The sequence below is a fragment of the Vidua chalybeata genome, chromosome Z (assembly GCF_026979565.1).
Source record: "Vidua chalybeata isolate OUT-0048 chromosome Z, bVidCha1 merged haplotype, whole genome shotgun sequence".
NCBI lineage: Eukaryota > Metazoa > Chordata > Aves > Passeriformes > Viduidae > Vidua > Vidua chalybeata.
Genome location: NC_071570.1, coordinates 47,343,153 through 47,367,722, shown reverse-complemented (window position 1 = coordinate 47,367,722; position 24,570 = coordinate 47,343,153). Strand labels below are relative to the sequence as shown.

General features: G+C 39.2%; 1 protein-coding gene and 1 long non-coding RNA gene across 3 annotated transcripts in view; both read right to left on the bottom strand.

The window, feature by feature from the left end:
• Window positions 1–74: 74 nt before the first annotated feature.
• LOC128781820 (uncharacterized) lies at window positions 75–5,664 on the bottom strand. Its single transcript, XR_008428520.1, has 3 exons — window positions 5,123–5,664; window positions 4,531–4,608; window positions 75–754 (listed from the first exon to the last, which is right to left on the bottom strand). It is a non-coding gene; the product is annotated as an uncharacterized LOC128781820 (long non-coding RNA).
• Window positions 5,665–8,578: 2,914 nt separating this feature from the next.
• Window positions 8,579–24,570, bottom strand: part of MTAP (methylthioadenosine phosphorylase) — a 32,840-nt gene continuing 16,848 nt past the window's right edge. The window contains exons 5-8 of one of the 2 annotated variants that reach the window (XM_053932739.1): window positions 21,126–21,228; window positions 17,124–17,363; window positions 16,467–16,589; window positions 8,579–9,490 (exon numbers count right to left, since the gene is read on the bottom strand). In XM_053932739.1, coding sequence (XP_053788714.1) covers window positions 9,452–9,490; window positions 16,467–16,589; window positions 17,124–17,363; window positions 21,126–21,228 — 505 coding nt within the window. In that variant the 3' untranslated portion in view covers window positions 8,579–9,451. The remainder of the gene's footprint in view (window positions 9,491–16,466; window positions 16,590–17,123; window positions 17,364–21,125; window positions 21,229–24,570) is intronic. The other variant, XM_053932740.1, reaches the window with a different exon arrangement.

The following is a 24,570-nucleotide window of genomic DNA, read 5'->3' as shown; positions in this document are numbered from 1 at the left end:
GCACAGCCCAATCAGACAGGTCAGATACCAGGACTTTTCCCAGATATGCATTATTTAAGCACATACACACAGAGTTAAAAATAGCCAACTCGTTTATTTCTTTTGTTTGTTTGTACCTCCTTTGCATAATTTATGATCTGTTTTTAGAAGTGGGAGCGTAGAAGGCATGGGGAATCATTCCTCTCTCTCAAGAAAGAAAAAAAACCAAACCAAACCAAACCAAAACAAACAAACAAACAAAAAAACCAAAAAACAAAAAACAAAAGCAAAACCCCAAAAAACCCCAAAACAACCACCAAAACAAACAAACAAACAAACAAAAAAAACCCAAAAAACCCTCGTCTGGGAGCAAACTCATCTGGGGCAGGGCGAGTAGGACAAGTCAGACCCCACGATGCTGGTGGCTCCCTTTCCAACTCAGAATAGTCTGTAATTCTGAGAAGAAGTTTTTCGTTTTCTCTCCGGACCCTCCAGGCGGGCGGGAGCCCAGTTCAGCCTCTCGAGCTGGAACCTGAGGACAGGTGTTTGGCAGAACTCGGCTGGCGCGGCGGCAGCGCATCCATTCATACATCCATCCCAGCCTCTGGTCTCGCTGTCCCGGTCCCTGCCGCCGGTCCTCCCGCCTGCAGGCTGCCCATCCCGTGGGAAGGAGGGCCACAGCTCCCGGAAGTCCCCTCCGAAACATGGCAGGGGGAGTGGCATTCACACCGGGATGCCCACGGGGTTTTCACCAGCCTCTCCCCACTCGGGAAACCTGTGCCAAAAAAAGTGTAACCTTCCCCGAGGCTTTGGCCTCAGAGCTGCCAAAGCCCAGAACTTCCTTGGGAAGTTGCCTGAAGGGGATGGAAAGTTCTAGGCATGGAGTTATGTATGGTGATTTCAGAGGTGGTGAAAATCTAGTTCATTCTTTGGACAAGGAGCCAGCAGTGCTGTGAGCTACAAAAACCACACCTCAATTGCATGTGAATGCCAGCATCTGAATAATTTGACAGGATATTTTTCGATTGTGGTGTCCTCTGTCAAACTTTAATAAAATACCTTCGGGCATAATGGCACTTAGAAAAGCAGAGTTTGCTATTACACACTACAAAAATTACTCTTTTAGAACATGACTCCCAAGCTTTAAAACAGACAACATCCCCTCCAGATTCACCCAGATTTATTGTGTCTAAGAGTCTACAGTCTTTAAATCCTGTGTTCAAAGTCTTTGAAAGCTTCAGGGGAAAAAAAGGAAAAACAGTAACTATTTCAGAAAAGGAAGTTATCATCCCACCTAGCCTGGAACAAAGGTGTGGAAATAATATTAACTTCATTGTCTACTTACACAGAAAATAAGCCTCATGTACTTTAAATCTCAGGAAGAAAACGGAAATGCTCAGAGTCCTTACAGAAGAAAGGGAGGATTTGAAGATAGAAAAGGCAAGCCAAAGTACCAAGTGCTGGACAGGGAACCTCTGAAGACATTTATGTCTTTTAAGTGCCCTGGTAGGGCAATCACCCCCAGGGAAGAGATTATATACCTAGTAATTTTATTTTAATTATTTTTTAAAATCAGATTTCAACGAATCCTAAACCGACACTCACTGAAGTAATTAATTATTTCTTCACACTCCTTTTCTTTGTGGAAAAAAGGTCCCCAGAGGACTGATATCTCCACATTCCCATCTCTTATTACATATTTGTAAGCATCTTTATGCTTTTGGTAGAAACACTTGCAAACAAAATGTTTCCGTTCTGGAGAAAGTCCAAGAAGGTGTAGTGAAAGGAGAGGTGGTCCTTAGGAGTTGAAAACCAAGAATCTTGTGACTAAAGGCGTCAGGCTGCTTCCCAGAGAGGTACACAGATGACTGCCACTGCTCTTGAGTGTTAGTTCAGGATTGACAATGGGCTGTGAGAAACCCTGTTTACACCTACAGATTCGGGCAAATAAGGACCAAGGGGACAATCTACATTTAGCTAGACCATCAGCAGAGATCATGATATTAGACATACCCTACTTCCTACAACTGAAATAGGTAGCTTTTGCTGTCATTGATGTAACAACAAAACCAAAACAAAAAAAAAAAAAAAAAAAACAAACAAAAAAAAAAAAAAAAAAAAAAAAAAAAAAAACAGACAAAAAACCCCTCCAAAACCACCACCAACAAAAAGAGCAAAACCTCTCTACCAGGAAGCAGCAACCCTGGCTTCGCGAACTGCCGTACAAACTACCGTGCCACGCCCGATTGCCCACTCTATGTAAGGAGGGTTGCCGCCTTCTTACAGCCCTCCTTTAATCACCACGCCGCTCGCCGGAGGAAAACCCCGCCCTGCGCCTGGGTGGCTAACAAGAACCAGTCGCTCCTTTCAGGAAGCAGCTTCCTTCTTGATTTCTAAACAGAAGCATTCTTACTTGAGGAGCTGCGTGGCAATCTAGAATATGAGAGTTTGACCTCTCAGGTGGGGAAAATGGCAGCATCAGCACCTTTTTCTCTTCATGGTGCTGGTTGTTTACAGGTAAGAAAACAGGCACGCTGAGACCTGGGAGGAGGGTATCCAGAACAGGGGAGAAAAGACACAGGTCCAGCTCAAGAAAGAGGTGCCTGGGGAAAGCAGAGACAAACATGGCTGCCTGTGCCTGCAAGGATGCACCAGGGACACATATCCCTACCCCACTCCATGTCAGCCTGGGCCAATGGTTTTGATTTGCTTCTTAACACTAATTGTTGCAGAAATCCAATGCATGTGGCTGACAAGCAGTGGCACTTAAAATCAGACAGCAGACCCTGCTTGGTGGAGTGGGTGAGAGGGCATTCCTTGCCTACAGAACAAGGACTTGAACATTGCTGGCTTTGTGGTGGTGTTTTTTTTTTTTTTTTTTTTTTTTTTTTTTTTTTTTTTGTGTGTGTGTTTTTTTTTTTTTTTGTGTGTGTGGTTTTTTGTTTTTGTTTTTGTTTTTTTTTTTTACATTTGTTTGCTGGCAAACAGCCTAAGGGCCAGAGAAGAAAACGAGAGTCAACCCAAGGTATCTGTAACACCATGGAGTGGAGAATTTGTACTGAACTGATCCAAGGACAGAGATTATTCCACTGTCCTCACATGCAATTAAGGGGAAAGAAACTCCTACCACCACCATCCTCCTACTAGCTTATCTTGCTGGTTTACTTTGAGGCAGATGCAAAAGAACAATTTTAATGTTTGACTATGTTATGAAAACACAAAAAATGTATTTCAGAACCTTCTTATACAGTTGATAAAAGCCCATACAAAAGTCGCTTCCTATAAAGCACTAACTATTACGATTCTAAGGTCAAATTAAAAGATTTCAAATGAAATGTCTTCCTTCTTGTGCTAGAGGAACCACACTGTAGGAAATCAAACAAGTGGACAGACTTCATGTGTCCTCTAGAATATGTTTCACTTAGAACAGGCACTATTCTTAGTTCCAGCTGGGTCTCATCTATGAGACCCACCCCAATGTTCACATTGAAAACATACTTTCACGTATGCTTAATCATACAGGTCTTAGCACCACAAATTGCCTGAGCCAATTCATATGAAAGGTGGTGGAGAAATTGACAATCATCTAAATAAACAATGGCAAATTTCTCCAAAAGTGTGATCAAATGTTAATTTCAATTCTTTTACACTGTCCTGCTTCAGCCAACACTGCAATGACAGTGGGGAGAAGAAGCAGCCGTTAAAACAGTTAAGCCAGAATTTTCGTCTTAGAAGGCTGATCCCGCCCAGTGCTGAGCACCTCCTGAATTAATTTCTACTCTTACTGATACTCAGCTGGTTTCAATAGACAAAATAGTCTCTTGCTGGTTCATTCTGGGAACACCAACTGCTCTCAGATCTGTTTTGAATACTAATACAAAAACTCAATTCTGATGTCATATGCCACATATGCAAATTCTCAGATATGCTTTGGATATTAGCATGAAAGAGTGTTAAGTCTTAGATAAGTGAAAATGAGATATGAGTGGACAATCTCATGTTAGCAAGATATATCAATGGTAGGCCACAAAGAATGCTTTAGAGAAAACAAAAAAAAAGAAGAAAATCAGTAAATCTAATGGCCTGCTTCCTGGTCTAGTTTTGTGCCATGTTTGAACCCACAGTATTGCATGGCCATCAGTACATTATACTGCTAATATGCACACTGGAGGATGCTCTGAGCAAAATAAAGGGAGATGTTATTGAAGATAAAAAGACTTCGAAAGCCATGGATAGCTGGGCTAAACAAAATACAACATTCAAACAATTAGTGAAGAGTGGGGTAGGAGATAATGGCAAGTCCACACTCAGAGAGCAAGTGCTCATTGTACAATTAAGTGTGGGCTTGGAATATAGACAAGGGAGCTGAATCCTACTGAGTCCAATTAGAGAAGTATCTTCACTCAAAGCAGAAGAAGTTCTGTTGCCTGGGACACCTGTGCCAAGATGAAACAGAACTCCTCATGAATGTCTCTGAAGGGACAATTGGACAAAAGCTCCTGTCAGTGAGTGTATGTCTTCTCTTGTATGACATTTGCGTGCTGAACTTACCCTGCTGTGACATTTCTGGCTGTGGTCTGTGTAGATCTGATGTTTAATCGAGTTCCAATCTCTGCCTTTGGCCGCCAGCTGAAAATCGAGTAAGAAAACAGTTGGCTATTTTTACTGTGTTTCCTGCTCCTTGCTTAATACTGGCATGTCTCTTGCTTTGTGTATCTGTGCTATTTGCAAGCACTCAGTTTCACCTAGTCTCCCCTCTGTGTATGTGGGAAAGAAAATTATGCTTTGAGCTGTTATTTCTTACATACTCACTGTTTCCCAGCTGCATTTCTCTATTACCCCAAAGCATATCCTGCAGAGAAGCAGACTGATCTGCTCTTCAGCAGTTCCTGCAAGCTCTGGGGGTGTTCTCTTCAACCCAAAGTCAAGACAGCATTCAGGTTGTACAAATCAGTAAGTTTTGGACAATTCCGCTGGAGAACAAGAAGCTGGAAAACTTACAGTAAAACTCCAATAGCTAACACTTTATTAATGGTTCTAATTCCTGTAATTTATGCACAGAAAAGCTTTTCATTGTTTTAATGCCTGTAATTTATGCACAGAGAAGCTACTTCATTTACTTCAGTGCTCACTATTTATGTACCTGTCTTGAAGTGAATGATGTTTAGAAGGGGTTTTTAAGTGGTCTGTGAAACATTCACATAGAAAGGAGATAGGTTTCCTAATGAAAGCTTTGTTAATTTTTCTAGGAGACAGCATTTGGTGTAAGACATGTTAGTGTAAAACCAGAAGTGTATAACATGTCTTACTTACAAACCCAAAACCATTTAATCTCTGTAAGATGAGCAATTGTTATGAACAAAAATAAAATTTAAACTTTTGGGGAAGGTAGTTAACAATGTATGCAAGGTTAAATGTTGTTAATACAATTAATAAACTGTAATTAATATTGAGTGCTGTTGATACAAGTAACAAAATGTGATTAGCGTTGGTATAGCATGTATAAGTAGCAAGTTACAATTAGGATTGAATGCTATAGATACAGGTAACAAATTTGGGAACAGTTATATTAACAGCCAAGTGTGGTTGTACATGTGTAAGGGGAGGGGGGTGGAACCCGTGGTAAGCTTCATAAAATGACAGAGAAAGTTCCAGAATACATTACATCATGAGGCATGGCCACAACTCGAGCCAAGATTGGAGGAGAGACCAGCCAATGAACAACAAGAATGGCAAAATGATTGGTCCAGGATGGCCCAAATTATAAGCCAATCAGAGACTAGAAAATGGACCTATCACAGCGTGGATCCTGAGCGCTCCAATCAGCTGATTAAAGAGAGACTTTAAAAGGCCTGGGGTGCCCAACACCCGCGTCTTTCCTCTCCTCGGAGCCGGTTTCCATGGAAGTACCCGTATGTTGCAATTATTTAGTTACTAAGTTGTTGAAAAAGTCTCTGGACTAGCCGGAGTCTTAGCGTCCAGTTGTTTGTTCTGTAATAAACAGGCTTACTTTTAATCAACCAGCCTCCTTTTTGTTATTTTAAAGTTTTCTTTCTAAGCCTGTCCACAACACAATGATACCAGTCAAGCTTGAAGGCCACACTTTGGAACCTAGGCAAAGCCACAATTTACCATCCCATATCCTGATAAACTATTTACCAGACCAAGATGCCATTTTCTAGGAGCGTCAAAATGGTACTTGCTAACACTGATTCTGATGTTAGGATATAGGACCAATATCAATATACTGCACCAGAAGGCAGTACTCCAAATCCTTCACAGCAAATGAACTGAAAAACAGTTGGAAAAAAAAAAAAAAAGTAATGGAGAGACACTCAAAGTAAGTGTGGCAACTTTTATCAGTGAAGTACTCTGCCCATCGCTGTCTCATTCTTGTGAAACCAGACACATTCTGAGTCCAAGAAAGGGCCATGATTCTTTGTTAGAATGTTTACTTGGTTTTAGTAATGCAATACATACAATTTGTATCTTCATCCTATTACACATGCAGATCTGCCTACAATAAATACATTTCTTAAGACTGTTTAGAAAGACCATCAAAATCACTTATATTTGGTCCTCTCTTTACATAATTAAACATTATCCTATGCTTTTCCTGCCAATTACCACCTCTGTCTGTAGTCCTATGGATAAATTACTTGCAACATATTTCAGACTATAAAATGTACACTTGCACTGAACTTTGCAAAAAAAAAAACACACTATACACTACCAGAGTTTTATGGACTTTATATACAAATTCTGCATGAGATACCATTAGGTACCAAGCCTGTGTTGACAGAGCAAGTAAATATGATAGAAAGGTCTCTTCCAGCCCAAACCATCAATGACATATAGCCAAATCATCTCACCACAGGCACGGAAACCTTCCACTAGTCTTGGCTGATCAGAACTCTGTCTACGTGATTCTGAATACTTCCAAAGATATCCACAACTTCTCTGAGCAACTTGTTTCACTGTCTCAGCAGCCCCATCATTACATCCAATGTAAATATACTCACTTTAAAACTGTTGCCCTTTGTCCTGTCACTACAGGTTGTGGTGAAATGTCTCTCTCCCTCTTCCTCATAATCCCCCTCTATGTTCTGAAATGCCATGTTCTGTCTCCCTAGAGCCTTTTCCTCTCCAGTCTGAACAATCCCAACTCTCTCAGCCTGTCCTCTTTGGAAAGATGCTTCATCCCTCTGACCATCTTTGTGGCGCTCTGCTGGGCTTGCTCCAAAACATCTTTTTTACTGAGGACCCCAAAGCTGGATGCAATATTCCAGGTAGGGTATCATGAGAGCAGAGGGGCAAAATCACCTCCCTCAATCTGCTTTTGATGCAGCCCAGGATGCAGCTGGACTTCTGAGCTGCGAATGCACATTCCTGGCCCATGTTCAATTTTTCATCCACTAGCACACCAAAGTTCATCTCCACAAGGCTGATCTCCACCACTTTTGCCTCAACTCAAATGCAGCACCTTCTGCTTGGCCTTGTTGAACTTGGGCCCCACTCCTTGGACCTGTCAAAGTCCCTCTGGATGGCATTCCTTCCCTCACTCACCACTCAGCTTGGTGCTTTTGCCTTCCACAAACTCAATCCCAATATCTTACTTAACTGATGAAAATACTACACAGTACTGGTCCCAGACTTCCGAGGGAAACCATCTGCTCCTGGTTTCCACTTGGACACTGAGCTATTGACTGTAACTCTTTGGATGCAGCCATTCTTATCTAGTGTTCTCACCTAGTCTTTCGTATGAAGAATTTGTAACAGAAATGTATAACAGAACTCACTACCTATGGACCTCCTCTGTGCCACTCTCCTGTGACACTAAGTATCCAATATATAAGCCAAAAAAATTAGCATAACAATTACCATTATATGTCACTACCAAATGCAAAAACAGAAGCCCAAGGGGATTGAAAATGGACACCCAGAAAAACCTTCCTCTGAGAACACTCAGATATGAATTTCCCTGCTCTGATCCATTTCACCAAAAGCGCCTATGGAAGAAAGATAAAAATGGAAACTGTTCTTAAGGCCAGATATATGATTTGGCTTAGTGGAAGGTAATGAAAAGTATGTTCAAGCTCTGGGTCCTGCAATCCAAATTCTTAAAAAAAGACCAGGAAGTATAGAAAACTGGTTAAGCTATCTTCCCCAGTACCCCAGCACCTCTACTGGCTTTGCTAGGAAGAATACATCCAGATCTAAAGGCTTTCACAGTAGGAGACTGGGTGTCTAACAGAAGAACACTAGGAAGCTAAAATGCTTGTGTACCTGCTTTCTTCTGTTTTCCTTTGGATTAGTATTTTTTTTTTATAGTACTATGAGGATCCTTACTGTTCATGTTTCTGATCTTTTCCTTGCACTCTGATCCACCTCTGCCTCAGCAATCCCTGCTGTTCAGGGACTTAGAACCTAAAGTTCTGAGCAACAAAGTATTTTCTGAAAAGTGTCTTTCTGAAAGTGTTGTTTACAGGGTATCATCACCAACCTGTTTCATGAATGGCAAAAATCATTGTGAGACATAATGACTAGAAATAAATAAACTGCCCCCCCGCCCCTGATTTCCGCACATCTCGGAGAAGCATATGTTTCATTTGTTTTATTTACTAGACAAGAAGTAGCAGGTTATTTTATTAAAATAAAACTGTATTAAAAAATTGAAATGCATACATTCAAACTACTCGAGCACATTCATCAATTAATACAGGAACTAAAATCGGAGCTGTTCAATAAAGCAGAAAATGGGTATGTTTGGGACACTGTCAGCAAAGTACTTTTTGTACAGTTCTGGAAGTCACGTAAGTATATCTTCAGGCACGAATTTGGTTTAGGCATTACTTCAGTCCCCAGCACTAACTCATTACAAAACTGCTGCTTTGACAGAACCACCAGGTCTTCTAGCACACAAAACAAGTAATACGCTGCTTTAAAAAAAATCACTGGAATAAAAAATATGGATAATGTATAAAAATAGTATAATTTTAATTTGAAATTGTTTGTTCAGTTTTTCTGTTATGTTTCTGAAGTGAACTGTAACCATGTGCCTTGTTGAAGGAAAAGATGGGAGGTAGAAACAGCAACACAAATAGCCTGTGAATCTGCTTTCTTAGACCTTATTTTATGAAACTGTAACAACAATATTACTTAGACTTTACTTTCTACCATCAATTAAAAGGTACCACTGAAAAAAAGATACTGATTTTTTTTTCTCTGTTGGATACAGTTTGTCAGTAGGGCTATTTATAGTTGAAAACATACTCAAAATCTAATTTTTACCATCTTATATGTGATCAAACCAACAAAGATTTTAACAGAAGCCTTACACATGATCATCAGTCAATGTTTAGTCCATTCTTTTAAGCTTGTAACAATTGTTGAAGATATTATGACCTCTGAAAGTTCGAAAGTGATCCACTCTTCCTTGAAAGCACTGAAACTTCAAGGTTCATCCAGGTTGTTACTGCTTTGGCAGGATGACCGAACACTGCGCTGTTGTCTGAAATACAAAGTCACAGGAGATAAATGCTTCTTTTGCTAATGCAGAGAGAATTACTTTTCATTGTAAAAGTAGATTATGTAGCTTCCATTTGGGAACTATTGTGTAAATCCTTCCACATGCATAGTATCTCCAATTTTTTCCAACAACACAGAAGTTGATATAATTACAAGGAGGCCATACACACACAACGAGTTTTCATTACAACTTTTGCAAAGCTATGTGTTAGGCTTATTGGTATGGAGAAGAACAAACATATTACAAAAACATTAATTTATGAACTTTGGGCTTACAGATGGCAAATCAAAAACTGTGCAGCATGCTTTCTGTGACCTCTACATGACTTTCTATAATTTCTGAAGTACAGCTATCAAGAACAGAAACCAGCCAGATGGCACTGACTGAGTGAATGAAATACTCAAGTTATGTAGGGACAGGCAACTTTGACATTAGCCACATTCAGGGGCAGGGTCTGAGAAACATTTTAATCTCAGCTTTTGTGAGATGTCCTTGTCCTGCAAGTACCCCTGCATGTAGACCAATGGAACTACAGTTGAAGTGAAGCCTTGATGAATTTTCCTCCTTCACTTTACTCACCTGAGCCAATATACTGTGATCATATATGTACATTCACTGACCAGTATCACTGATGAGATTTTTTTTGAGGAAGAAAATTACTCAAAGATATTTACAAGATTAGAGTTTTATATAGAGAACTTAGGAATGTAAATTTCAGTTTGAGATAGACTAGAAAAAATGACTGAAAAAATACTAAGCTTGATGCCCTTCAACCTGTTACCTGTCAAATCACATAAATGCCCAAGTGACTCCCTGATGAAGTGCATTGAAATACATCGACAGATACCTTACCCAATCTAAACTATCCTAGAGTATTCACTTACCACAACTCTCAAAATACAGCATTATTTCTTGTATCAGAGATCTGACAAATACATTTCTCACAGGCTAGTACAGAAGTTCAAGAAAAAGGCAGGCAGTACCAGCAGGTTTCCCTGCAGAGCTAAGAAATTTACCTAAGAAGCACTCACAAAAGCTCTGACACCTTACCACAAGCTGATCTTACACTGTAAAAAAAAAAAAAAAAACAAACAGTTCTAACAGGACATTCCTTTTACCATTATAGTACAGTTTTTTCCTAACTCATACTTTTCTTAGCAAAGATTAAAAAAATTCTACTTTATCAGTTCCCATATGAAATTGTCTGCTGCCACCAATTCATTTACTTATGGGCAATGAGCCCCTGTTTTACATGGTAAGTTTTTGTTATCAATGCATTGGCTGCAGTTCTTGCTGTCTTTGACAAATCTTCCAATTGTCAACTATAAACAAGCTCCCATTGTCCTGAAAGCATCCCTAACATACCTGCACTTCAATCTGGGTTCTCTCTTTGCAACTTGTTTCTGTTTCCAACCCTTGAATGCTGATTTTTGCACTAGAGCTGTTTCCTGTTCAGTCAAGGTCTTTCTGTGGATTGGTACTGTGCTTGGAGAATGCTGCCCTTAAAGAACTGCCAACTTTCTGGAGCTCCATGACTCTTCAGAGCTATCTCCTATGAGATTATACATACTAATTCATTGATTGAAAACAAGTATGCTTACCTGAACTCCAGCAACTGTACTGTTAATTGCCTTACTTGCTGTTCATAGGATGTTGAATGCCACAATTTCATGAGGATTAAAGCAAAAACTGTCAGTAAGTCTCACCTCACTGAACAACTCTTCTCAGTAAACAGCATACCCAGCTGTATATCACCCATGACTGACCAGCCTATGCAGAAATTTCCTTGACACCAATCAGAAATCAGTTGGACCACTGTGATCAAAAGCATCATCTGTGTTTCCTGACACATGACATAAATACCATGTGGTCATACCCTGTTCTGAAAGAGTGAGGGCTTTAACTTGACACTGGAAAATTATCTCTTTACAGCAAGAAAGCCATGAAATACTGGCCCTAAAGACATCTTAGCCAGTTAAAAAATAGAAACTTTCAAAGTACACTTACACTCACTGACATATCAAAGATTAAATGATAGAGTAAATAGAAGCAATGGCAAGCAGCCTATCCTTTATAAAAAAAAAAAAAAAAACAAAAACCAGGCCTTGGATATTTTGTTTCAACACCAAAGTCTTTCCTCGAGATTACTGCGAGATTCAGAGGTGACACCACTGGCATGTGTGTTGATCTGGGATTAATCCTTCCACACAAGGAGACAGAGAAATACAGGTGGGCAGACACTGATAGCACATTTTCTCCTGCCAGGTGAAGTTCCTCCTGTCAAAGCAGACTGATTACAGATCTTGGAAAAGAAAATCTGTGTCTATACAGAGCTTTACTGTTTCACAAGCTTCCCCAACACTGAACCAGACATTTGCCCATTTGATATGCACAGCTATGGCTTGGATATATGCTGTCACTGATAGTAGTGACAGTCCAGCTGCAGTCTTACTCAGCTTGCTCCTTGTCTGTGTTCCTTAACACATTTCCACAGTGCATGCAAGACGTGCTGCCTTCAAGCTCTAGGAAAAGAGCTCCAAAACAGTTCAAAAAACTCCACCATCCAGCCTTCAAAACTCACACTATAAAATACACTGAAGTACACTACAAGACAATAGTTTTAAAAAATTCTTTATGGTTCACTTACATAGCTGTACAGAGGCATATACATATGTCTTTCTCTTTGCTTCCCTGCAAAATTGCCTCTCTCATTTGTCAATCCTTCATCTGCTTTATCACCACTGAATTCCCCACAGGAACATTTGTAGCCTTTCTTGATATTCCTATGTAAAATTAAAGGAAGCCTCCAAAGCCTCTGGAGCTTCAGAATTTCTCACTATTCCAGAGTTCTTGTTCTTTCAAATCATGAACATTTGTCGCTCCTACTTTCTTGATATAAAAATTCAATCCCCACTGCCTGTTTCCAGCTCTTCCACTGCCTTCAGATCAACTCTCTTTCTCAGTACACTATCACTCAAACCTATATGTAAAGAATATAACCACCTAAGAATTGTAAGTGAAACTATTTCATTATTCATCATTGATATGAGGCAGTACATATTTAAGAGAAAAAGAGTTAAGAAGCAACATTAGGACAGAGTCACCCTTCCTCTGGTGCATTACATTTTCTTTTCAGCAAACAGTACTTAGGGGACTAAGCTGGAAGAAGCACTTGACAATGAACTGAAAGAACAGCTGGTGTTCATTAAAGGGGAATATTGCAAATGTAGTGCCAGCTCTTTTTCACTCCCAATGAAGATTCAGGACAATCACAAAAAGGAACACAGAAGGACACCGCTCACTAAAATATGCCTGCCAGAAACCAAGGCAGATTCATCAGTACTCAAGCAGCATAATATATTTGGGAACCATTTCCTTTCATGCCAGTATGAAAAAAAAATGCCTGAGGAATATCTAGCACATTTTATATTATTTGTTCAAACTCTGAGTTTGCTGTATAGATAGGCATCTGTATTAAAAAGTGCAGCCCCATTCTCTGAAAATGTTTTCCATGGATTGGAGGGAAGAAGCAACAGTGATTCTGGTACCTCCCTTATCCATCCAATGATACAACTTCCTAATGAATGCAGAAGGGAAAGGAAATAGTCAGTTACCTCTGTCATATGTACAGACAGAACATTAAAATAACTGTTTCAGATAACCAGGTGAGGAAGATTCATAAAGATAATTCAGGCACTCCTAAAGAAAAATAGGTTTTTCAGTAAAGAATTAGCAGAAGACTAATTTCAAGAATTTGGGTTAGAATTCTACAAACCTGACCCGGCCATTTATGCTTAAGAAGTGGATGAGGTGCATTTTACTTAATATGTCTTCCCTTCATGACATTGACTAAACTAGAGATGAGAATCACTGATACAACGTATTGGTTTTGTGTGGCCTGGTTTTGGTAGCAGGGGGGGTTACAGAGGTGCCTTCTATGAGAAGCTGCTGGAAGCTTCTTCCATGCCCAGCACAGCCTATCCCTGGTGGCTTCAAAGATGGATGTGCTGCTGTCCAAGGCTGGGCCAATTACAAATTATGGTAATGCCTCTGTGATAACACTAAAGAATTCAAAACTAAAAGGGGTTGTGTAGTTGTAATTTAAGCCAGAGAAGAGTGGAGTGAGAACATGTGCAGACACCAAGAAAACTCTGTGAGAACTCTGCAGACACTAAGGTCAGTGAAGAAGGAGGGGCAGGTGGTGCTCCAGGCACTGGAGCCAAGATTCCCCTGCAGGCTGTGGTGCAGCCCACTGTGAAGCAGCTCTGGCCCTGCAGCCCATTAGAAAATCTGGTAACACCTCTATGATAACATATTTAAGAAAGACAAAACAATGGGAACTCTCTTTTCTTCCTCTGCTTGGAGGGGTGGTGATGGGGGCCACCGGTCCCCTTCCTGGCAGGTCCACTAGACCATGCCGGGAGGGGCCATCCTGGAGCGGAGAGCGGCCCTGCAGCCAGAACTGGGAGCGGCCCTGCAGATGAGACCTGGAGTGGCTGGGGCCAGGAGTGGCCACATGGCTGCTGCCATCATGGCACGGCCAGCAATGGACTTTGCCTGCCTGGCCACTTCTAGCCTGCTGCACTACAAACAAAATGGGAGAAGCAGCAGCAGCAGCTTCTCCTTTTCAGCACCCTGCACAAAGAGAGGCACTAAGTGGAGCTGGCACCGTGGTGGCCAGCACGGCCCACATGGTGCCGGTGGGGACCACATGATCAGCAGCGAGAGGCATGGCAAGCAATTCCCTGATGCAGAGCCCGGACAAAATCAATCTTTCAGCACAACTCTTTAAGAACTTTTCAATTGATAGAACTTGAGAACAAACAAACCTATGAACACCAATTCTCTCCCAAGTCATAGAAAAGGGAAAGGTGAAGACATGAAGAGAACAGCACAGCAACACTAAGGTCAGTGAAAAGGAGGGAGGGGGAGGAGGAGATGCTCCAAACATCAGAGCTGAGATTCTTCTGCAAGCCATGGTGAGGACTATAATACAACAAACAGTTTCCCTGTAATTCATGAAGTACATGGGGGATGCACGATTCACCTGCAGCTTGTAAGAAAAAACGTACTCACGCTGGAGCATGTGGATGCTGAAAAGCTGTGATCTGTGATCTGAACAGAGGCATGAACTGAGAGAACCCTTGCTTCCAGAGATAGAGGAAGAGGAGTCTTGCTTCCAAAGTAGGACAACTCATCCTTAAAAGACTATACCCCTTGAACAAGAATAGCCCACCAAAAACAGTTGTGGGAAAACTGTTTGCCCTTGGGAGAGACTCAGGTTGTAGCAGATTGGGTGGGACTGCTACTTGTGAAAATTAGAACCATGTTAGAGAAGTTCACAGAGAACTGTTTCCTGTGAGAAAGATCCCATGGCATTGCAAAAGAGACTCCCCTCCCTAAGCAAACTGAAGATTTTTAGAGGTGACAAACTCTAAAACTAAAACCCCCATGCTTAGTGTGTCTTTGCTGTCGGTGGGAAGGAAAGAAGGGCTGGGGTAGGGCAGGAGAGGTGTTCTCAAGGTTTTAGTTCTCATTATCCTCTTTTAATTATGTTAATAAAGTTTTTCTTTATACCTTTTAAAGTTTGAGCCTGTTTTGCCCTTAGAGTGTTTTGTCCTAATACTTATCTCACCCCATGAGCCTTTTAATTTCTTTTTCATTCTCTCTCCTCTGCTCAACTATAGCAGAGAAGAACAAGTGAATGATTTTTCATGGGTGGACTAGCATTTGGCCACTGTCAAAATTCCGACATTTTTGGTGGAGAATGCAGGCAAACATGAGGACTTAAGGATATTAAGTGGAAGAAATAATGGGCAAAACAAGTATTAAATCACAAACTGAGTAGAATGATAGTGGGAAATTTGTATTGTAATTGTAGTGAAAATCTAGGGGTGGATTTTTTGTGTAATTTATCTTTTTGGTTCTGTGTAGTGACTGTACCTTAGATTAAGTGTAGAGAATTTTCTCTTCTGTTTAGTTTGGTAGATTTTGTTGTTCTAACTAAGGATTATATGTTGAGTGTATATATATATATATATATATATATATATATATTTTTGTATATATATATATATAATTTTGATAATATTTCTTAAATATTCATAGAAGCCAGGAGTGGAATTATCCTGCTCTGATTTTGTCAGTAATAAATTCAATTAATATCTCTAAGCTGAGCCTGTTTTGCTTGTGACAGTATTTGATGAATGATCTCTCCTGGTCCTTATCTCAACCCAGTCAAAAAAAGTTTTTTGAGAAGCTGGATAGACATCCAAACTGTTTTAACATTGTTTTTCCCCTCTTTGTTATATCCATAAAAGAATCTCAAGTATGCCTGTGATATACTGATGATAAAAAACACAAGTAAACCTTGTCTAAGAAAAATTCTGCTTAAGAATTCCCTTGCCAATATATTTTAAAAAGTTTTCTTTTCCCTAGTTTTTTTCATGCATCTATGACTTAAAACCTACAGAGAACACAATTCTAATAATTTTAAATTGGTTATTACACATATCTTTTAAGACTCTTCCTGTTCTACATATTAAAGTAAGCATAATGTTTTTGGTTTGGTTCAGTCTCTTCTACTTGATTCTTCTTAGTGCTAAGATCCAAAATCAGGGTTTCAATTGGATACTCACATACGTATTTGTATCTTACTTTGTATCTCATTTATTTGTATCTTATGAACATCTTATGGCTGATGTCTCACTTCATCAATCATATATAGCTATCCATTTTTTTTAACCTTTTCCAAAACTCCTTGTAAAACTGAAGCTAGATCTTGGCAATAAAACTTGCAAGAATCATGTAGAATCTGTCTGCCCTTCTTGAATAAATTTGGTTTCTTGAAGTGTTTACTCTGAAACATTTTGATTTAAACAAAAACATCCTGTAACATACACCTGTGTTGTGTGTGCACATACACATACACTGTCCCTTGCCTCATTCGCATACTTACCTTCAGAGTGTGCAGGGTGCTGGTCCATTCCATGGAGCCTATCTGAGGTATAGCAGTAAGGAGTATGCTTGTAGCCTTATTTGCATTCCCTTTCAGTGTCTTTAAAACTTTATCCACTGAAACCTAGAAATACAATACAACTGAGTGGTGTCTTTCAATTTTGATGGCACACATTTTAAACACCCAAATAAATTTAACTCAGAAGTGTAAAAGTGAAGCCTTAGATTATTAGTCTTTTTAGATAGTACAAATGTTTTTTCCTCTGTGTGTGTATGGTTTATACTTGTATATTGCAAACAAATAGGAGAACTAAAGCATATACATTGTTTTGCGCAGAGCTGCAAAAGGAAAATAACCAGACCAATTGAGTCACAAAGAAGACAAGTCACGCAGAATTCATGAGCTTCATATCCACAGACCCCCTGATTCAGACAATGAGAAACACAAGGTTTGCTAGTAGTGAGGCAGGCTCATGAAAATGAATGTAATAGCAACAATTGACTCTATTTTTACTTTCACAATAATTCATCAAGAATAACTCAGGGATTCTAACGTAATTAAGAATACATTTAGTACAGTATGTCATCTCTGATCAAAACCTACACATTTTCATCCAAATCCCTCAGGGCAAAAACAGAGGAAAAAAGTTTCACTCACAGCTTCTTCATGTTCCTTCCAGCAGTCATAATCTGTTGCCATGGCAATACTAGCATAACTCATTCCAGCTTCCTTTGCAAGAATCACTTCGGGCACTGTAGTCATGTTGATAACATCAGCTCCCCAACTGCGAAACATACAGCTTTCTGCTCGAGAGCTGAAACGTGGGCCTTCAATTGTGATCATTGTCCCCTTGGAGTGACACTGGAGCCCTAGCTTCTTGGCAGTCTCAATAAGAACCTGCAAAACATGCCAATGTTGAGGAAAGGAAATAATTCCCTTCGTGCACTGCCTTTGCATTCCATCGAAAACTTGCACACAAAAGAAGTTAGCTTTATGCAGAGTAGTCATATATTTCATATGACTACAGCTGTCCAAAACTAAAGATGAGTTTTGTTTTCCTCACCCAACAAGAAAAATGAATAGTCCTACCAACAGGAATGAACTTGAACTCATCTGATTGTGTTAGTATCAGTTGGATTACTGCTTTCAATGCAGACCAAGAAAACTGGGAAACAGAATTTTTTGCACATTTAGATTGTGCCTACATTGCAGGCAGAACTGCAGGTAAAGCATTCCACTGAGCACTACATTATCACATGGTGGAGCTGAGTCACTGAAAACAGTAGTAAGAAATTTCTATTTTGAAAGTAAAACTTTACAAGCACATACTTCAAAGAGTACCCTGGGAATCTGTGCAGAAATTATTACCACATTTTCCATGCCAGTGGCTGAGCTGTATACTGGACATATAGCATGTAGTCTGTTGGAGGTTAGGTCTCTTTCCTTTTGCTCCTTTTTACTTACAGAATTTTTCCTGTAAGTTGCTAGGAAACTTTAATGACTGAGTACTTAAGGAAAAACAGGGTACTGAAGAAAAACAAAATAATTGGCCAGGCTCAGGGGAGTGGGACAGGTAAAGTAGGGCTGGGGCAGCTGCTAGCTTTCTTTCTTCAGAGGAGGATGGTCCGAACTGCTGTTTTGGAAAGGAAATTTGCTGCTGCCACCAGAGCCCAGCTCGGTCCTGCTTCTTCTGCTGTGGGCTCGATGTTCCTCAGTCCTGGATTTTGTGGAGCAGCACAACAACATAAAGCTGCAGATGCATGTAAACGGGTAAGTCTGCACTGTACCTGGGTTGTGGCAACACCTGACACACCTACAGGTTGGAAGAAGTATTGAGTGCAGCCCTGTCGAGAAGGACTTGGGTGTGATGGTTGATGAAAAACTCAACATGACCCAGCCATGAGCATTCCAAGACTAGAAAGGCAATGGGATCCTGGGCTGAATCCAGGGCAGTGTGGGCAGCAGGGCAAGGGAGGGGATTCTGCCCCTCTGCTCTGATCTGGCGAGACCCTACTGGAATACTGCATCCAGCTCTGGGGTCTTTACTGTAAGAAAGAAATTGAACTGTTGGAACAAGTCCAGAGAAGGGCCATGAAATTGGTAAGAGCAGTGGAGCACCTCCCCTATGAAGATAGGCTGAGAAAGTTGGGGCTGTTCAGCCTGGACAAGAGAAGGCTGTGGAGAAGCTTCATAGCAACCTTCCAATATCTGAAGGGTTCTACAGGGAAGGTGGAGAGGGACTCCTTGTCAGGAACTGTAGTGATAAGACAAGGAGTAACAGCCACAAATTAAGAGTGGAAATTTAGGTTAGATATTAGGAAGAAATTTTTTAACGTGAGAGTGGTAAGACACTGGAACAGGCCCGTGTAGATGCCGCAACACTGGGAGGGTTCAAGGCATGGTTGGATAAGGCCTTGAGCAACTTGTTCTAGTGGAAGGTACCCCTGCACATGGCAGTGGCAGTTGGGGCTAGATATCTTCAAGGTCCTTAATAACCCCTTAATATTCCGTGAGTTGTTCTGTGCTGTAAGTTGATCTAGTATTAATCACACCAAATATTTTGGTTTATGGATGCTATTAATTCTGAATATATGTTTAGAGGAATGCCAGTTAATTGCATTGTTAATAAATCAACAGACCAACTGACATGACATAACCACACATGAGCAGTATCTTTATGAAACTCTTTACGAAATTCCAACTTTACTGCCTATAAGTTGTTGTTGGGCCTCAGTTTCTAAAAGTAGCAGCAGTACCCAAGATACCCTATATTATTCAAAACTTTTAGAGGAAAAGATAAACTCCATTTAGATTCTCATTTAACTTACAATGCATAAACCAACTAAACCAGATAATTTTAATGTATTTGCACACATGCAGTATAATATGAAGGTTTCAGATGTTTTGTTGCAAAATTCCTTAAATATATTACATTCACAATTTTGGTGTTTTTTTAATTATTATTACTGCACTTATCTATGAAATTCCTCTGAACTGGGATAAACTGTGCTGAATAATTTTCAGACATAGTTTCAGGAAAAAATTTATATCACTTTTATCTGGTATTTTAAAATAAAGTGAAAATACTCCTTCTCAGTCTCACAAAGAGCTCAAAACCCACATGCTCTTTAAAACATCTCTCAGGCTGATTAGAATGCACAGGCTAATGAGATAATGATCACATGTGAGACTGGGAAGTACCTAAATGTTTTTTCTCTGTTTGAAAAGGTACATTTCTCTGCTGGCTTTTCAAAAAATGTAAAACCCAAATAACATCTCTAGCTTGTTACCAGCCGAAAGAAAACTGTTTCCTGCAGTCTCAGGAAATGTCTTATGTATGAGTACTTACATTTAAAAAAAATGACAATGTGAAGTACTGCCAATCACCAAAGTAATAACACTTTTTAATCAATTTCTTAATAAACTCCTTGCATCTGCTGCAACATGACACCATGCTCACAGTAGAAAGCAACGAAATACCTACTAATCTTTGGTAAGAGCATGTAGCTAGGCTCTTTTTGAAAGAAAAGTAAGAAAAATGCAATAATTTTGCATAATTTACTGTTCATTGAAAAAAGGGCAAAAGCATGCATATGTATAATATGCAGTGGTTTGTTTCTTCATGAGATGTAAAATATCTTTAGCTCATTGTAAAACACCTTGATTCCCGGTGCGGGTATCTCTAAACCACAGTGTGGCCAATTAACAAAAATAGCACATAATGATGCTGAAGCGAATTGGCGACAAAAGCAGAATAGCTCAGTAATGCAAATGTTTGTACATGGTCTGGTTATGTGAGCCACCTGCTTCACAATTCAACTTTGTCTTGATTGTAGAGAGCAGGTCTCTTAGATGAATATGACTGATTCTGCAAGTACTCCTGTTCCTCTGAAGAATGTACCTCCTTGCAGCTACTGATCAGAGCATTCCACAACACCACAAAACATGCAGTTTAATCTTCACCTTCCTTTTTCTTCAACTCTAGGAATACACTAAGGTGATATATTTAATCAGATGCACTCCTCCCAGAAGCTTATAAAGGTGCTGAGAAACAGAGACGTGTTTCATACTCTGTAGTCTGAGAAGCCTGAAAATCTTGAAGTGATGCCACGAAGAGCAACAAGTATGAATAAATACAATTGGCAAAACAAATACAATTTGGCTTGTTTCCATGCTTAACATCCTAAGCCTTGACTCTCCACCACCACCCACCCCTACAATACACAAAAGCACAAATGCAATACTGCAATTCTTGTGAAACACTACTTTAAACACTACTTGTTTAAATATTTGAGTACATAGAGTGCCTTTACAATAGGTGCAGCTTTATTCAGAAAAAAATTGAACTAATTTCTAATCCTATCTGCTTTGTTCACTTCATTGCTTTCTTGGCTGGTTACCTGATTAAAACAAAAATCTTTTGTCCTGTTATTAAGACTCTGGGAAAATACGTTGCCAACTGACTTAGGAAGACAGACACAAGTTCTTTTACTTCCCATGCTTTCTAAATGTTACATTCATCCTTAATACCATGATGTATCTGAGAAATAGGATAAAGAGGTGCATATTGCCTCTATATTCTAAGAATGCACAATTGAACTATCACAAATAAGTGCCATAAAAACAATATTTCTTAATACTATTACAGAATTCACTAACCTCTCTGGTTTTGGTGCAGAAAGGCTCAGCCATTGGAATATGACATACTCCTGAGAGAGTGGAATGCTGTCCATCATATAAAGTACAATGTCTTTTAGTTGTCCTAGAAAAGCAGGAAACTTGCTTAGAGAGAACAGAAAGAGAAAGCAACAAACTGATACAAATCAAAAAACACAGCATCCCTGGGAGCAGAAGAAAAAATCAGAATTATATTAGTGACCACCTGTAATCCTGTTCTGCCTCTGTACAAACCTTTGAGAATTGAGCTGGACACTATAAAACTGTTACTTCACTAGTCCATTGTCAATTCATTACGAAAATCTTTTGCTAACCAAGACAGTGAAATGCTGATTTGTTCCTAAATAATACAAACAGCCCTATTGTGATGCGATTCTACTGCAAAACAGCCAGCTAATTCAATAGTCAGGCATGTAACCTCTGGAAAAACATGTAAGTAAGCTTTAAGAAAGGGAAGGAATAAAATCTCAACTACCACAAGACTAGTCAAAATAGAACTTGTTTGTATCACTGCATTCCTACATCCCAAAGGATAGGAATTTACAGAAATAGCTTCCAGCATGAAGGAAGTGTGAATTCAACTAGAAAAAACCTTGAAATAGGATGTTCTGAGAACTTCATTTTCTCAGAAAGATCACACACACATGTAGTTCTAGCTTCCAAGTAAAATAATCCTTTTTCTGTCTTCTTTCAATGGATGGAAATGGTCAAACCATGTTGAAATCACCATTCAGCATGCCATTTTGGAACACATGGAACCCACTATCACCTCACCCTCAAAAGCACTGCCTCAAGCTAATCCACCCAATGGCACTGGTGCACCCACCCAATTGGATGGTGCAAACCATCTGGAATAATATTCTTAGACACTCACTTCTTCCCTGCAGTATGTCACATATTGTGCTTTACAGGGGAAAATAAAGACAGTAGCCAAATTCAATCCCCAGTTGAAAGACAAAGTATCTGCTGGTAATACTTTTTATAACAGTTCCCCAGTAAAGTCACTAGGAAATATTTAAAAGAAGGTTTTAAATACAATTGATATGTTAGAGTAGGTTTGAACAAAAAAAATTCATCAATAGGATGCATTAAGAATGTGAAGTACTGCCAATCACCAATTCTTAAGAATGAGATTATAAAACAGGAAAGGATGGACAAATTAAAAACATCTGGAAAATGGGATACAGCTGTTAAAATCAGTTGAAACACTAAAATTAATTATTCCTTTATGGGATACTGAAAAACTGCAAATAGAATATATCCAGTTTTTCACACTTGTCTATTTTGTCTGCTAATGAATTATTTAGAGTTGGAGGAAATGGTAAAAGCCACAATCCATTTCTTGCATTATGGTATTCAGATGCTGTTAGCCAGACACTTTCAATCAGAAAAGCCCAAGGAAAGATCTCATATGCATAAATATTAATATCTGACTTTCAGACACTCTGTGTTCTTTGAAGAGAATGGCTACATCATTAAATGGCCTCATAAAGAAATCCCACTATGTTTAGCATCATTCATACAAACTGCATGGGGCTAAGTAACAACAGTAAGACCTATAAATGCTTTGAACAATAGACCACATGTGTTTGCACTTAGATAATTTATCTTCTCCATCTGTTGTAGTTTAAACCCACCTGGAAATTAAACCCCATTAAGCCCCTGTACCTACAGCAACAGTTACACTTTTAATCTGACAATAAGGTGGCTTTTGCTCCTTCTTTTTGGTTTTATCACAGTATCAAAAGATTTTCTGGCAATTCTGACTGTGACTGATTCTAGGAAGCAAAATACAACTCAAACAAATGAACAAACCAGTCATTTCCATCTGTGACAAACAGCCCTCTACCATTTCCATCATCACCTTCACCCTTCTTCCAGCAGTGTTGAATTATCAAAGTACTGGTAATTAAAAGACAAAATGTAAATTCAGACTGGCATATGTGTATAAAAAGCAGGCTCAGTATGCTCTGCATCTTCAGGGACACTGAAAGAAAATTCTACCAAAAAATTTATGAAGTTTGACAATATTGCAGTAATTGTAGTTGGTTTTGTGACACAGAGAACTGAAACAATAAAACTGGCAGGTGTTACAGGAAGCTAATTTCTGCATCTCCCCAACTGAGCTGAGTCATTCAAGTAAGTAGTTACTTCTCTTCCTAGCAAATAGCAGCAGCAAACCAAACAGAAAGTATTCTAAAGCCCTCAATTAGTCTGATGTAGTCAACTGACTAACAGTACTGCAATTTACTAACAGGAGTCAAAGGCAGAAAAAAATATCCTAGATTTTTAAAGTACCTTTTAAAAGAAGAGAACAACTTTTGCAGCCTACAGTAGCAAGTGGTTATTTTTGGATTTGGAAGCAAGGAGAACACAATATATGTATTTTTATATTTATTTAATAAAATGTATGTTTTATTGTTTAAATACACAAAATAATAAGCATAAAGAAAGCAGAGAATATATATGGAATCAAACACTAGGTGTGGTAATGACCTGCAGAATTAGGCTCTCAAAAGTTTGGAAATCTTACACAGTTCTAATTACACCTATTCAGTGTTTCACACTGTAAGTCAAACCTATTCTAGGAAGAAGTCCTACACAACTCCTTATATTGCAATCCTGTCATTAATTTCATGGTGTGCATGCCCAAGGAGAGCAAATTACAGTAGCTGCCTACAGTTCTAGCTAGTAGAGTTCTAGCTCTTCTCCAATTCCTATTCACTGTTCCTTCTTTTTGCTTCACACCTATAAGGGTAATTGAGAATAAGATTTCTCCCTGTTATATATATATATATATATATATATATATATATATATATATATATATAAAATATAGAGAGAGAGAGTCCAGATACTAAAAGGTACCTGGACACCAGAAGGCACTGATTTTAATGGTGGCCTGAGTAAAGCCTTGCCACCTAGACCACAACTTCTTTCCTATATAATGCCTGGCATGGGTTAACCACCATATAGAAGCCAGAATACCTTTGAAGAAAAATAACTGACTGTTTTTGCAAATTTAACCAGTTCCATCTTCTCAAGACTATTAACATTGTTTGCATGACCCTGACTGTCCATTAGAAGGTATTTCAGAAAAATTCCATCTTTTCAGACTTTGGTGGACAATTAAAATATTCTGTCCCATGAAAATATCTTCCCATCAGTAGCACTGCTGGCATAGTGACTTATATAATGCAATCACTCTTAGACTGCTGTGAAGGGCTAAATGCAGACTCTATCTCCAAAGACCTGGCAGTCCAACACTCCCTGGAATAGAACATTATGAGAAAAAGATTTGACACAGAAATTCAGCTGTCAAAAGAGACAGACTATTACAATGTATCAGTTTTCTGAATTAAATTGTACTTTGGGGATGATTTAAAAATTCATATTACATATAATTTTCCACACTGAAACATTTTCA